The sequence below is a fragment of the Ciconia boyciana genome, chromosome 7 (assembly GCF_034638445.1).
Source record: "Ciconia boyciana chromosome 7, ASM3463844v1, whole genome shotgun sequence".
NCBI lineage: Eukaryota > Metazoa > Chordata > Aves > Ciconiiformes > Ciconiidae > Ciconia > Ciconia boyciana.
In genome coordinates, this window is record NC_132940.1 from 61,073,730 (window position 1) to 61,087,136 (window position 13,407).

Genomic DNA, 13,407 nt, shown 5'->3' on the forward strand with positions numbered 1-13,407 from the left:
AATCCTATAATTACTTCTTTATAAATTGTCTAGTTTCAATCAGCCTAGGAATTTTGAAGTCTCCAACAGCTAGCAGAACTTATGCATACAACGACATCTAAAAATCAATTTATAGCTCTCCAAGTTGAAGAATCTTCATTAATGCTTCAGGATTCACAATCCAGCATTTCAGCTTCAGTGAAGTATTTATCAGCTATAAACCCCATTCCTTCCACAGGTCAACTTTCATAAACAAGAACCTTGCATTTCTGTCATTTCTTCCATGTTAGCTTTCTCATCATCAGAGAATCCAAGGAAACTTAACATGCAATCCTGGAAGGGAAGAACCTTGAACTGATTTCTAAAGTCATCATCAGCTGCACAGAAATCACTGGGAAAAGAGAGAGAAAAAAAAGGTGCACAAAAAGGTCACTAAATCAGTGCTACATCACTATTTAAACAGAAGCTCACAACACCACAGGTTAACAGGATGCAAGGTTAAGTTGAAGGAAAATAAACACCTACATTTCATTCCTTTTCTCCCAAGCCTTATAAATCCACTCAGCTTTCACGATAGGAGTACCAAGACTTACAGCAATCTACAAAACAGGAAAAGCACAAATTGTACCAAGTAAGTATTTCCATTTAAGTCTTTCCCATGCCAAAAAAAATTCATAACCTTGCTTTTACTTTTCAAGACAGATGCTGCAAAAAGTGAACATATTCCTTCAAGAATCGTGTCCAGCTGTAACTCCCAAGAGTTAGAATGTATTAATTCTTCAGTGACTAGGAGATCAGATCAATAACTATTTTGACACTTACTCAAAAGCGCACCATTTTATTAGTCTGATACCCTTCACCACTCACAAAAACACAAACCCAAATCTCTGCTCCAGTGGAATATGGGATCTTTTTTCTGCTTTTGATACTTTGTATGAAGACAAACATCCCAGCCTGCTTTTACCAAAGAGAAAGCAACTACTCCAAAGGTAACTTCCGTGACTGCTTGAGACACATTGTAAAGTTTTCCTACTTTCTCCCTTTGAGTTGGCAGAAAGGAGTGTTTGAACAAAGTTAGAAAGTAGGTCTCCTCTTCCAACTGGAAGATTAGAAAGACAGACTAGGAAAAAAGCAACAGCCTACTAAGAATTCAAACAAGGGAGAGTCAAGGGACATAGGCATCACTATGTCATATTCCATGGTACAAAAACCTATAAACTTGTATTTACTTGTCAACTGGACATACACGTCCTGAAGGATTCCCTTTTAGTATTGTCAGAAAAAAAAAACCCCACATATTTATAACATAAAGGGAGATTTGAATGCTTATACATAACAAGTTAAAAATAATTTTTAAAAGAAGATGCCCACAAATTGAGTACTGAAGTTTTTTGCAAGTTACCTCAAAGTTTATAGTTTGGACAGACAAAAAAAGCAGGCATGTTGATATATAAACACTTCATTGATGATGAACAAATGTTCATCAGTGTCTTAAGTACTGATAACATCAGTGCTTAAGTACTTCAGAAACATTTTGGTTCTTGTTATTTACTAGTCTATTTCAAAATCTCTGCATTTAGGCAATTTATATTATTTAGATCTCTAACAGAGACAAAAAACATGTCAAAGCTCAACACCAGGCAGAGATGAACTCACAGTTAGAAGTCATTGTTTTTAGTACAGGAAAGAACCCAGCAACTTACAAGCTGAAATATAATTTACAGAGCTAGTCTACAAGAGCCGAATTCCAAAAGTTTCCATGAAGTACCAACTCAAGCTTACATACTCTGAATTTGTCTCCGTGTGTTGAGTTGGCCACCAGATGTGTAACTTTTGAGCTAAAGTCCCTTCGAATAATTCCACCCATATGATGAACCAAGGTCACTAGCTTAACCTGAAAAATAAAGATGAAATAAGTTTTCAGTATATCTTTTGAAGCGTACAGTGCAGAGTGAGAGCCGTACAAAAATAGTTTACAAAGCAAGCTACAGGAGGTTACATTAAATGTCTAGGAATAGAAATGCTCCAATTTGTTCTTAAAACAGCTTGTTCACATCTACAGGAGAAGATATAGCTGATACATCAGAAGAACTATTAACTTTTTTTTAACATTTAATACAGCCTTGCTATGTAGCTTGAGAAAGACTACCCAAGCCACCACTACGCTCGTGATCATCATACATAATGCCTTCACCTTTTCACACACAAAAGATTTGAGGCATGTTATCCTCATTGATTTAGTCAATTCTACCTGAAGGGGCAATTGCCAGAATTTACATAAGATTGCCATTTGTCCAATTTGAATCTAGCATATCAAATCTAACTTTCCCTAACACTGGGCAAAGGCTTTTCTTTTGGGTTGCTTTTTTTCCCAGATGAAGATGTGGAGCCATATTGTTGATTCCCAGGTGTCCAATAGGGACATTAGCTGCCAACTGCATCACTGAAATGGAAAAGCAAAGTGCTAGAGTATCAAACCACTTCATAACTAGATATGTCAAGACTAAAGTCCTGATAGAATGATAGCAAGATAGCATGGCAGCAAGATAACATGTCTGCAAATGCTCCAAACAGGACTAGAAAGCTTTACTTGACCACACTACTACCTGTACAAATAAGAAGACACTATTGGGTAAACATCATCTTATCTGAAGCCTAAGTCTACAAATCTTTAAGCCCTACTGAATTAGAGCTGTTTAATGTCAGTCAACAAAAAAAGTGACCAAAAATGGCATAGACAAAATGACTTGGACAAGGAAACAGTTTTGTTCCCATCCTCAAACATCACTACCTCTGGACATGCAACAAAACAAAAGAACAAACAATTCATTCCCCCCATACGAGCTCTAGTCATGGTTAAACCCTATGGGTGATAGAACAGAAGAGTATTTTGAAAATAAATTTAACATAGTTTTACCAATCCAAAGGAAAAAAAGTCTTACTAATTCGTCTTTCTTTCTGAATCCTGTAAAGCACAGTACCAAGTTCAACATACTTGCACAGTACAGTGGACGACAGGAGAAAGGTAAAGGCTGAAAGTAAGAAGTAAGCTTATTAGTCAAAAGCATACTGCTTCCATTAAAGTTTTAACATTATCTTTAATACAGTACTATTGTTCCTAGCATTAAAATGCATCAGACACTAGTCCAAGTCTGTGTATTCAGTTATACCTCAGCTCCACACCTGCCAGCGTTCTGATAAAGTAACTAGACCATCCCCAAGTTCCACAGGTAGCGCTCCATCCTTTTTTCCTCCCCAATCCATCCCCTTTACGTGACAACCTTTGGAAATATAAAGTGTGTGCTGGAGCATCATTTGTATGCTGCCTTTCCTAATGGCACAATCCCAACTAGTGGGTCAACAACTCCCACAACTACTGCGGTAGTTGTAGCCTCACTACTGTCTGCCTGTGCTTTCACACTACATGCAATATTCTAACACAATATTAGAAACCTGCTTTTCTTAAAAGTATCTTGCTAAGAATATTTATGATTGATTGGCAAAGCAAAATAGATTTTCTTTTGAATGCTTAATATTTAGAACTCACTGCACCAGAGAGCTACTCAGCTGATGTCAACAGAAAGCACGTACCTCTCCTTTTTGTGCACAGTGCAGTACTACTGGAGGTCCAATGACACGGCAATCTGCTTTGCAGAGGTTGTTAAAGGTAGAATCTTGGAAGTCTGATACAACGAAGATAGTCTCAAATTCTGGGGAATCAGAATCTCCGAGCTCTTCTATTGTGTCTGTCTTTATGTATGGCACTTTAATTTCCTTGATTGACATGAATGAAGGGGAAAGCATTATTCAGGCAACATACTTACACTAGTGCCAAAATTCAACTGATTTTTATGGTGGACCATTAGAAAAATGTATAATTCAGATTTTAAGAGACAGACTCTTTGGATTTGTGAAAGCTGAATGAGATACACTGTTCTCTAGCATAAGAATAGCTATGAACTGCACCTAAAAAAGTCTTAAAGCAATTCCCGCTTCTGAAGAATAAGAATTCTAGTTACTCAAGTAGTTCACGTATCAGTTCATGCTGATAATATAGTATTGGAAATATCTACAGATAAAGAAAAAAACAAACTAAGCACAAGAGAAATGAAATTTCAGACTGTCAGAATAGCTAAAGGTCCTTGTGGATACTACTAAAAAGTAGCATCCAGCTTGCAACAGCAAGCTCCTTGCTGCATAAGATCTAAAGAACACAAGTCAATTTTGTTCATGGCTTGATATTTTTAAGGGCTCTAAAAATTTAGTCTCTTCCAATTTCAATCATTAGTTCCAAATTTTATTTTCTAGGTTTTTCACATCAAGAAATGGAGAACCACTTCTTACACTTAAGTTTAAATGCAGCTTTCACTTGAAAGAGAAGTCAATTAACCAATTATTAAGTCAGTTCATAGCAAAAACTTATGTGTTCACTGAAAATAAGCATGCAGTTGAATGTCTCCATTGATATTTCTATCCCCCTGTTAGTAAACACCACTAAGAGCTGCAGATATCACTTCCATATTTGAGAAAGTGTTTGTAAAAAAAGTGCCAATTTTGATGAGCTTTAAGTGACACCATCAGAAACATTAGCATATATTGTGACCATTATGCCCAATTAATATAAATTAAAGTGTAAGCACATTTCAGTCCCAGTGAAGTACAACATGCTGCATGCAATCACATGTGCTTAATTGCATGACATACCATATGAATAATACTTTTTATTAGTTTTTCTTCTGATTTACCAGGACTAGTTTCCTTTATCTTTATAACTGGTACTTCCATTATCTTAATGGTCTGTGGAAGAGGAGAACTTTAGTACAGAACCAAATTGGTTACTAGAAGTCTAAAAGCATACCATCTCATATCAGTGACTGTTTTATCTTAGACCCACATACCTCCAAGGCTTTCAGAAGCTCCTCATGTTTCCCTGCTTCCTGAACCAAAACCACTCTTGTTTGTATTTGAGGCATTTCTTCTGTTTATAGAGAAACAAGGATAATATTAATATTTTAATAGAAAAATCCATGTTAGGTCTAAAAATCAATCGATAATGTACAGAAGAATACAGGCAGACTGCAGCCTTTCAAGACACCTTGTTTATCAGGAACAAGCCTGAAAATAAATGTTATCTCAACAAGCCTGTCCTTTAATTAAGGCATAACCAATTGACCACAGAGCATAAAACTTTCTAGTATATGGTGAAACAAGACCCTGCAATTCATGACCAGTTACCTTACAGTCAAAGCAAGAACATGCAAGAAGAGTCAGCAAGGGTGAGAGGCGGTGGGGGGGGGGGAAGAAAAACAACAAAAGTATTGACAATGCTTCTAGCAAAATTAGATACCAAGATTTGCTGGAAAATAGACAGCTGGTATCTTCTCTAGTTTCTGTGTTCCTGGCTGACAAGGTCCATTACTTCTTAGTAACTGCTCAGCTTCACCGAGGAATATCAGAACTGAAGTTAGATATCTTGACCTTTTTATCCACATATTAATAAGCTTTCAAAATATTAGGAGGAAGGGACAAGTGTTGCCTCCATGTCACTTGCACCAAAAGACTGCCACTGGATTTTGGCTACTGCATTGCAGAAAAACAAAAATACCTTTTTTGTTGTTTTTTAATTTCAAGATTTGTTCTTGAATTAATTTCAAGCTCAAGACTATTCATCTCTCTAGGGACTGCCTGTAATCCTACAAAACAGAGCAGCTGTGGTTTCCAAACACTGATGTCAAAATATCACCTAGAATTATTTACTCCACAGAAGAGGCATCAAATGGAACTAACAGCTTTCTATATATTAGCCAGAAGACTCATCTGATTTCATGGCTGTAACCCCAAATTTTTATAACAAGATGAGTTAAAAATTAAGACAGTCCCTTTTTTGGAGAAAGAATACCAAACCAACACCCTTTTGGCTACCCTGCATACAATTCTGTAGTTCAGCAAAGCAATTCTGTTTTTTCAAAACTACCAAACACCTACAAAGTAATCAGTCATTATAAAAACATAGGAGTCTTAAAATAAGCTTCTCCCATTACCTTCAACATCCAAAACAGATCCAGGAAATACATTCTCTTTGGAGGTTTCTATAATTTTTGAATCAAGGACAGAAGAATCAGCCAAGAGGCTCCTCCCGGTTTCGGACACCAGCGTACTGTTGTCAGCCATGATTATGTCTTGTTTCTTTCTTCAACAGCTAGAAGATAGATGTGCTAAACTAAGTTACAGTTGCAAAAAAGCTCATTAATAAGAGTTCTATGACTAAGGCAGTCAGAAGTAACTTCAGACTTCTGAAAACAAAACATTTAGACTTATTAACACAGATAGAGTAGTTCTGAAAGAATCTTCGGAATCACACAATTGGTAGAAAGGACTGACAACAAACCTATTACAGAAATGGTTCTGAGCAGGCTGCTTACCACAGAAATAATTCATTTGCACAGAAAGCTGCAGAGAGGGTACTTCAACTCTGAGCACCAGGGAAGCACTAACTCTAGTGTTCATTTTAAAAAGTTTCATCACAAAACACCAACAACCTAAAAGCACTTGTTTGCTTCAGTGAAAATATTATAAGCTAGACTTGAGACCAGGGTTAGCATTGTTAAAGTGAAACATTAACAGAAGAATTAGGGTACACACAACATCTTCCTAAAATTCGATTTTTCAGGCAAACTGGCTAGAGTTACTGTGGTTACATAGAAATGACCACCCAGGGAGTAGAACAGCAGTATTTACTCAAAGAAAAATTAGGTTTCTCAAAATGCATGAGAGTCTCTACAAAGATAATAAGCATATATATGTCTATCTGTATGATCTAGTCTATTGTCCCCCATTAACTATATTACAGTAGAAGTACCCATTCATCATCAGATAAAGAGGTCTTCTGTCTTCTCACAGGCAGAATATATCTGTGCTCTCCCTACCCAAACAAACCTGTCACATACTGGAAAGGCAGAATTCTTATTCCTCTCATTTTGTACCAGTAGCTACCTGAATCTTGTACCAGAAAATTTGTTCTAAGACACCTGCCCAACACGTAGCACATTTTCTTTTGTGTGTGAATCAAGCAGCATACATTTCCTGTGATTCATCATTCACACAAATGTAAACATTGACACGGTGATATCAGAAGTTACCTAGAATAACCACTGTCTGAACTGCTGCAGTATAATAGCCCTCTGTATCACTAACTGAAGTTGTTCTCCTCATGACTGTAAATGCCCCTTTAAAACAGTAGCCACCCAAATAATACATTAAAGCGTTGTCCGAAAGAGGACTTATGAGGTAGTAAAACCCTTAGAGAACAGCACATATTATTTTTCAAGTCGTGCAATGCCTGTCCAATTACACCGCAAAGTAAAAATCAGAAGACAAAAAACAATGGGTGTTTTGGCATAACAGCAATATAGAAAAGAGTTTATCTTCTAGAGGTTAGGAGATCATGTTTGAGACTCTTGGACAGGATTCATGCCTTCATAATACATCAGGTAAGTTCCTACTATAGTGATGAGCAATAAGTGAACACTACAAGTCTATTGTAATTCTAGGCATATTCAGTTACCAAAACTGCCACCTTAGTTGCAGTTTCAATGTCACACACAGCTGTGCAGGCTCCACACATTTAAGTTTCCTAGCAGTAAGTCCCAGTCACCCTGCTAGTTTATCTCTCGATAGCTTGAGACCTAGCAAGAGGAGAAAGCAACTTTAAGCACAAAGAGTCTTTAGGGATCACCTGTCCAGAAGGTTATAAAGATACCACCAGGAACTATACAGTTACCTCTTCTTTGGCAGTGAGGGTGGAGGGAAGCATAATCTTGGAAGACTCAAACCATACTGTTAATAATGATTACCACACAGACAGTTATATGTAAAATCAGACTAAAAAAACCCCTCCAGTTAAGGGTACCATTAAATTTAAATGCTACAGATTATTTTTAAAAAGTCCGAGACATCAATATGATTCCTGTCATGCTGCTGTAGTTATACCTAATAACATGTATATGAACACACACTTACAGAGAACTTCACAGTATATTCAGGAGAAGCCCATACTTTGGGCTGGGCATTGATTTTCTTTATGGCTTTTCCCAATTTATTTATTTATGGGGTTCCATTCTGGGTGTATTTAAAAAAATATTCCCTGTTTTAATGGTCACATATTAATTAATAACATAATACTAGTCACTAGACTTACACAACGAGAGTGCCAAGATACAGAACAAACAGTACATGGAAGACATGAACATAACAGTTTCCCCTCACATAAAAAAATAACAAAAGGCAGAACACCATCACTACAGGCTTCAGGCAGACCTGAATGCCCTTACAGCATTACACTTACACACCACCTCCCAACAGTTTGTGGAAAGCCTGAAGGTCACAAAACATCCACACGCTAAAACATGTTGTTAAAGCAAGGAGACAACATTAAAAAAAAAAAAAGCTTCCCACGTCGCCCATTTCCCTCCCGAGGAACCACCCAGGAGCGTGACCAAGCTGTCCTGCTGGGAGGCGGCCGGAGGCAAGATTAGGTACCGCTAGCCTCTCTTACCTTATAAACTAGCAGAGGCCAGCGGGCCTGGGCCTCCGCTCTGCCCAGGAGACCGCTAGAGGCCTAAAGAGGGCCTGGAGCGGCGCCGAGCAGGCCCCCAGGTCTCACAGGTGCCCTAGGCACAGCCCCGGCCCACCTCAGCCGGCCCCGCCCCAGCCGCCCGCACCCACCGCTGTCCCCCTCGGCCTCGGCCCAGCCCCGCCGCGTCCTCCGCGCCGCTCCCGGCGCCCAGGGCCAGGTCCCCGCTCACCGCCGATGCCACCTGCCGCCAGCCGCAAAGACAACCTCCGCCATGAGCGGCCGCCGCCGCCACCACCACCAATTCAAAAAGCGAGCCGCCGCACTAAGCGCGTCGCGCATTGGCTGCCGGCCCCAACGCCCCTCTGTAAGCCGCCACCTCATTCGATATCACTCCGAGATATCCCGCCCCTTCCCCTCCCTTTTTGGACAGCGCTTCGCCTCCTTCCCTCTCTGATTGGATGGCGCACCTGCCGCTAATGGCTGGGCGGTCTCCTATTGGCGGTGGGGCTTCCTGGGCAGACGAACAGCCCTTGTTGCGGTTCCCGAGAGCAGGTTGCTGAAGGGGTGGGGGGCGCTCTGCGCTGATTGGCTGCTGGAGGGGTTCGAACGCTTCCAACGGCCGCAGCGGAGAGGCCCGGATGGAGCGGTGGCGGCGGCGGCGGCGGCAGGGGCGGGCGGGAGCGGGCAGGCGCGGCCGCCGGTCTGAGGCGCTGTCCGGCTGCGGGCCAGGGCAGGCCGCATGCCGGCAGCGGGGAGCTCTAGAGCCGCTTTGACAGCTGTCCCGAGGCCGTACGGAGATGGCAGTTAACGGCCCGCAGCGTGTGCGGGAGGGCGCGTCCCCCGGCGGAGACTCGCGGCGCGGCTGCCCGCGGCTCGGTGCCCCTCAGCCCGCCGGGCCTCCCTGTCGCCGCTCCCCTCGCCGTGGCCTGATCCAGCCCGTCGTGTCGTGGGCGCTGCAGGGCACAGCGCGTCCAGCTGTCCTTCAGACCACCTTCGGGCACTACGCAAAAGGGAGGATAAATAATTACCGTGGCCACCATAAAAATATTAATGCTATTACTAATTTAGTAAGCTCTGCCTTGCCGGGGATATTAGCATGCATATATATTCAGAATAACCAGTTTATAGGATACGAGGGAAAAGAGCTGACAGGAGAAAATATGACTGGTCAAGATGAAAGTCAATCAGCTGACTCAATGGCACCAACCCCAAAACAAATTATACCAAATGCTTTACCATCCCTTTCTTTTTAATTTTCTCCAATACTGAAACTTTCTGATCTGGGAAGGAATTCTTTCATAGGGGCTCAGTGTCTCTTGAAACCTGATTTAGCATAATGTCTCACTGTCTTGATGTAAAAAGAATGAAGAGAGGTATTTTCTATTTATAGAATTTTCTGTTATATACTGAATTCTTATATGCCAAATTGAGTTCTTAGATCTTACTCTTTTTTTTATACTACAGATTTTTATTAGTTCAGGCATTTTCATGACTGATCCAGCAGCCGTTAGTGCCAGTAAGAGTCCATTGACTTTAAGATTTGGAAGAAAAACAGAATAGGAAAAGCAGAAGGAGATGATAGCAGGTGTTGTTTATGTGAACAAAGATTTGCTTGTGAGGGACACATAAGTTAGGATTATTTTCTTGAGGACAAGATTTCAGAATAACAGCCTGGAAACCAAGGACGCCATTCCAATTTTGACGCTTGAGTCAGCCAATTATTATGGAGTCATAAAATTACTGTATTTTGTAGAGAGTAATTGCAACAATGACTTACAGTCAAAATACAGCCTAACCTGAGGTCCTTTTGTCACCTTGAAGAACCAGTTTGGGCCATCATTTTGCAGTTCCAGGCCAGGTTGCCCTTCGCTGGCCTTTTCCCATTCTCTCCTTTCTTTGCATTCTTACAAAGTCCTTTTGAGCCGGGTCTTCAGTTTCCCTCACACCCTGAACCAGGGACCAGGTTTCTCCTAGGTTTGGAAGAAGTTCTGCAGTATAGTTTCTGGAAAAGGTACTGGTGATTGTACATTAATTTCCACTTGACCTCTAGATCCTCACAAAAGCTATATAAAATGTTGTGCCTGCAAAGACAGGAGAAGCATATTTATCGGGGCTAAGGATTAACAGGTGGTACATGCATCACCTCTCAGTTAAAGGTTTAAAAAGAATAAAAGGTTTAAGAAGAATAAAAAGAAAATAATAGATACCTAAGCGTTCAGTACATAAATATAGGCTCACTGTGCATATGGAGAGTGACTTGGGCATTAGCCATTTTTTTAATATACTTGAAAATCCAGAATTACAATCTCATAAAGCAACTAGGGTATTCTGATGAACCATCTTAAGCTATCTTTCCTGGGACTGACAGAACTTAGACAAATTTTAGGTTGCAATCACTTAAGAAAAGTGACTAACATTTTTTTTTAATCAAGTGCATTTATTATCACTAAAGTTTAGACCAGGACTCATGGCAAAAATAATTGCTATTCTTTATATGTCTGACATTTAAAAATCTAAGTGCTTTCTTATAAAAGGCTCTGAAATAGAAACACCTATTATTTTTTGTTTTGTAAAATGTAACACGCAGTTGAAACTTGCTGTTCCTTCCAGTTATCAGCAACGCAGGAGTACAACATTTATTAAATAGCTAAATAGTTTCCTCTCGCTGAAACACCCACAGGGAGAAGGTTCCAGGAGATTAAGCCATTAAATGAGTCCTCTCACATCAGTTTCCTGGGAGCAGGGATCTCCTACCTTGTGGAAAAAGACAATGAGGCCACATCAGAAGAGCTGATGGGGCCCCGAGACCTTGGTGGTCTCCTGAAGGAGACCTTGGTGCCCTGCGTTGTCTCGGGAAGTTGGCTGTCTAGCAACCATTTCTTGGCTTCAGGGTGGGAGTTTACGTAGGTAGACTGCTTGTCCCCTAGATATCTTGCAAGCATTTGGGGGTTTGATTATCTTTTTTTTTAAAGAAAGGAATCTTTCTCAGACCACAGCATTTTATTTTTTCAACCAACTGACTTCTTTATAAGTGCCTGGAAAAAAAACAGATTCCTGAAAGAAGTATTGATTCAGTTTAGCCAGAGAAGTAGCTTTCAAAATGTGAGGAAGGGAGGAGATCAAGCCCAAGATGTATGTGGGGGTCAGTGGGAGCATGAGAAACCTCAGAAAAAGTCCATCCAGCCTTTTTAGCTCTTTTTTGAAGAGATAAGTAGATGAGAGAGGAGCGGGACTAGACCCAGTTTTGCCGGAGGTTTGGGAACAATGATTTTTGTTGAAAGAGACAGGTACAAATGATTACGCTCAAGGATCCTGGGTGTGGACTTTAGGGGCAGATGCCTGGGAAAGCACGGGAACAGGACTATGCAAAGCAAAGGAGGCAGGAAAGCAGGGCACAAGGCCAAAGAGAAAGTGTGAGCACAAAACAATACAGAAAGGGACGACTCGGTACAAGACCTCAGGGATCTCACCTTGTGCTGCTTTCTTCACAAAGCTTGTTTCCCAACAGCCCTTTCACATCCGTAGGCTACTCAAAACTGACTGTGAAAATTACAGAAACTCCAGCTGCTGTTGTTACGAAAAAAGGTTAAAGATGCTTGAGAGTCTTACTTCCTCACAAATTCCAGAAATTTTCTTCTGCAACCTTTAGAATCAGTGAGGTTTTACTCCAATTCCAGTAGAGCTGGCTTAAAAGCTGACCTTTCACGTCTTAGAAACATGTTTTCCTTTTATTACCTTTTCATGTCGGTTTTTAAAGGCAACTTGTCCTTTCCAGGACTCTCTTTAATATTTCTATGTGACTTTTTAGTAGTATTAATTCATTTTTAAAAGCAATGTTACTGTTAAAATTAGTGCTCATTCTTTTTTCTGCATTAGGTTCATAATGCATGTGAATCTGGCTATTTAAATAAATATTTTAAGTTGCTGAAGATAGCTCTGTGACTAAGTATGAAGTAGTCATTTGTGTCAAGGCTGAACTCTATAGTATTTATATTTCCTGCGTGTTGTAGAGAGGGTTTTTATCTGACAAGAAAGTGCTTATAGGGATGAAAAAGACCTATTTAGAAAAGTTTGTTGTCTTAGGGACAAGAAATGTTCCTGCATTAAACCAAAATTTGTTACTGACCAAGGTTAATAAAAAAAAAAAAAATTCCCAGTCCAAAATAAAATTACAAAATAAACAAACTTTAAAAAAAAAAAATCTCCTTTCTGGAATTGGTTTGTGATGTGTTAAGTGAGAAGCAGTACAGTTTCTTCAGCTAAAATAAGGATGTCCCCGAGTTCCTCCTGGAAACACACCGGCCCTGGGATCCTCCCGGACCGACTGGAATCGATCCCCGTTAACAGCCTTCATCTCTCCTTCACAGCCTCTGGGCTCACTGCCGGGACGCTGGTGGTCCCGGTCTCTTGTCGACAAGGAGCCGCCACCGCGCACGTCGTCCGGTGTTACAGCCTCGGAGGGGGAACAGCGGTGGGGCCTGCGCGTGGGTCGGGTTCGCTGCCGCCTCGCCTGCTCCCACAGAACCACACAGATGCTCTTGGCAGCCCAAGGTGACAAAGGGATGCGGGCCTGGCTGCGGGTGAGGGGAGTCAGAAGGCGGCACCGCAGCTTTCGGTGGCCTTTGGTGGCCTAGCGCACGATGGCCGAGCTCTGTCGGCCCACGGCCGCGGGGCAGGGCAGCCTCGTGTGGACCGGCGGGGCGAGGCCAGGCTGGCGAGGCCGGGCACAGCCCCTTCCCCTGAGGAGGGACCCCCGGCCGCAGCGGGGAAGCCCCCGGCAGCCGTGCGGCCCGCAGCCCGCCGATCCCCGGCCGGCGCTTTCCGCAGGGGCGGCAGAAGCGAGGTGTCCCCCG

The 13,407-nt window shown here is 41.5% G+C and overlaps 1 protein-coding gene across 9 annotated transcripts in view; it reads right to left on the reverse strand.

Annotated features, from left to right (window-relative positions):
* Positions 1-13,407, reverse strand: part of ECT2 (epithelial cell transforming 2) — a 42,287-nt gene that overhangs the window by 21,940 nt on the left and 6,940 nt on the right. For 4 of the 9 annotated variants that reach the window (XM_072866847.1, XM_072866845.1, XM_072866846.1 and 1 more), the window contains exons 5-15: positions 12,025-13,128; positions 10,351-10,635; positions 9,022-9,554; positions 6,021-6,178; positions 4,878-4,957; positions 4,684-4,776; positions 3,571-3,753; positions 2,922-3,011; positions 1,766-1,873; positions 505-578; positions 240-370 (exon numbers count right to left, since the gene is read on the reverse strand). In XM_072866847.1, the coding sequence (XP_072722948.1) occupies positions 240-370; positions 505-578; positions 1,766-1,873; positions 2,922-3,011; positions 3,571-3,753; positions 4,684-4,776; positions 4,878-4,957; positions 6,021-6,150 (889 nt within the window). In that variant the 5' untranslated portion in view covers positions 6,151-6,178; positions 9,022-9,554; positions 10,351-10,635; positions 12,025-13,128. Of the gene's footprint in view, positions 1-239; positions 371-504; positions 579-1,765; positions 1,874-2,921; positions 3,012-3,570; positions 3,754-4,683; positions 4,777-4,877; positions 4,958-6,020; positions 6,179-8,533; positions 8,553-8,703; positions 8,907-9,021; positions 9,555-10,350; positions 10,636-12,024; positions 13,129-13,407 lie in introns of those variants that run through there. The other 5 variants (XM_072866852.1, XM_072866854.1, XM_072866849.1 and 2 more) reach the window with 4 other exon arrangements.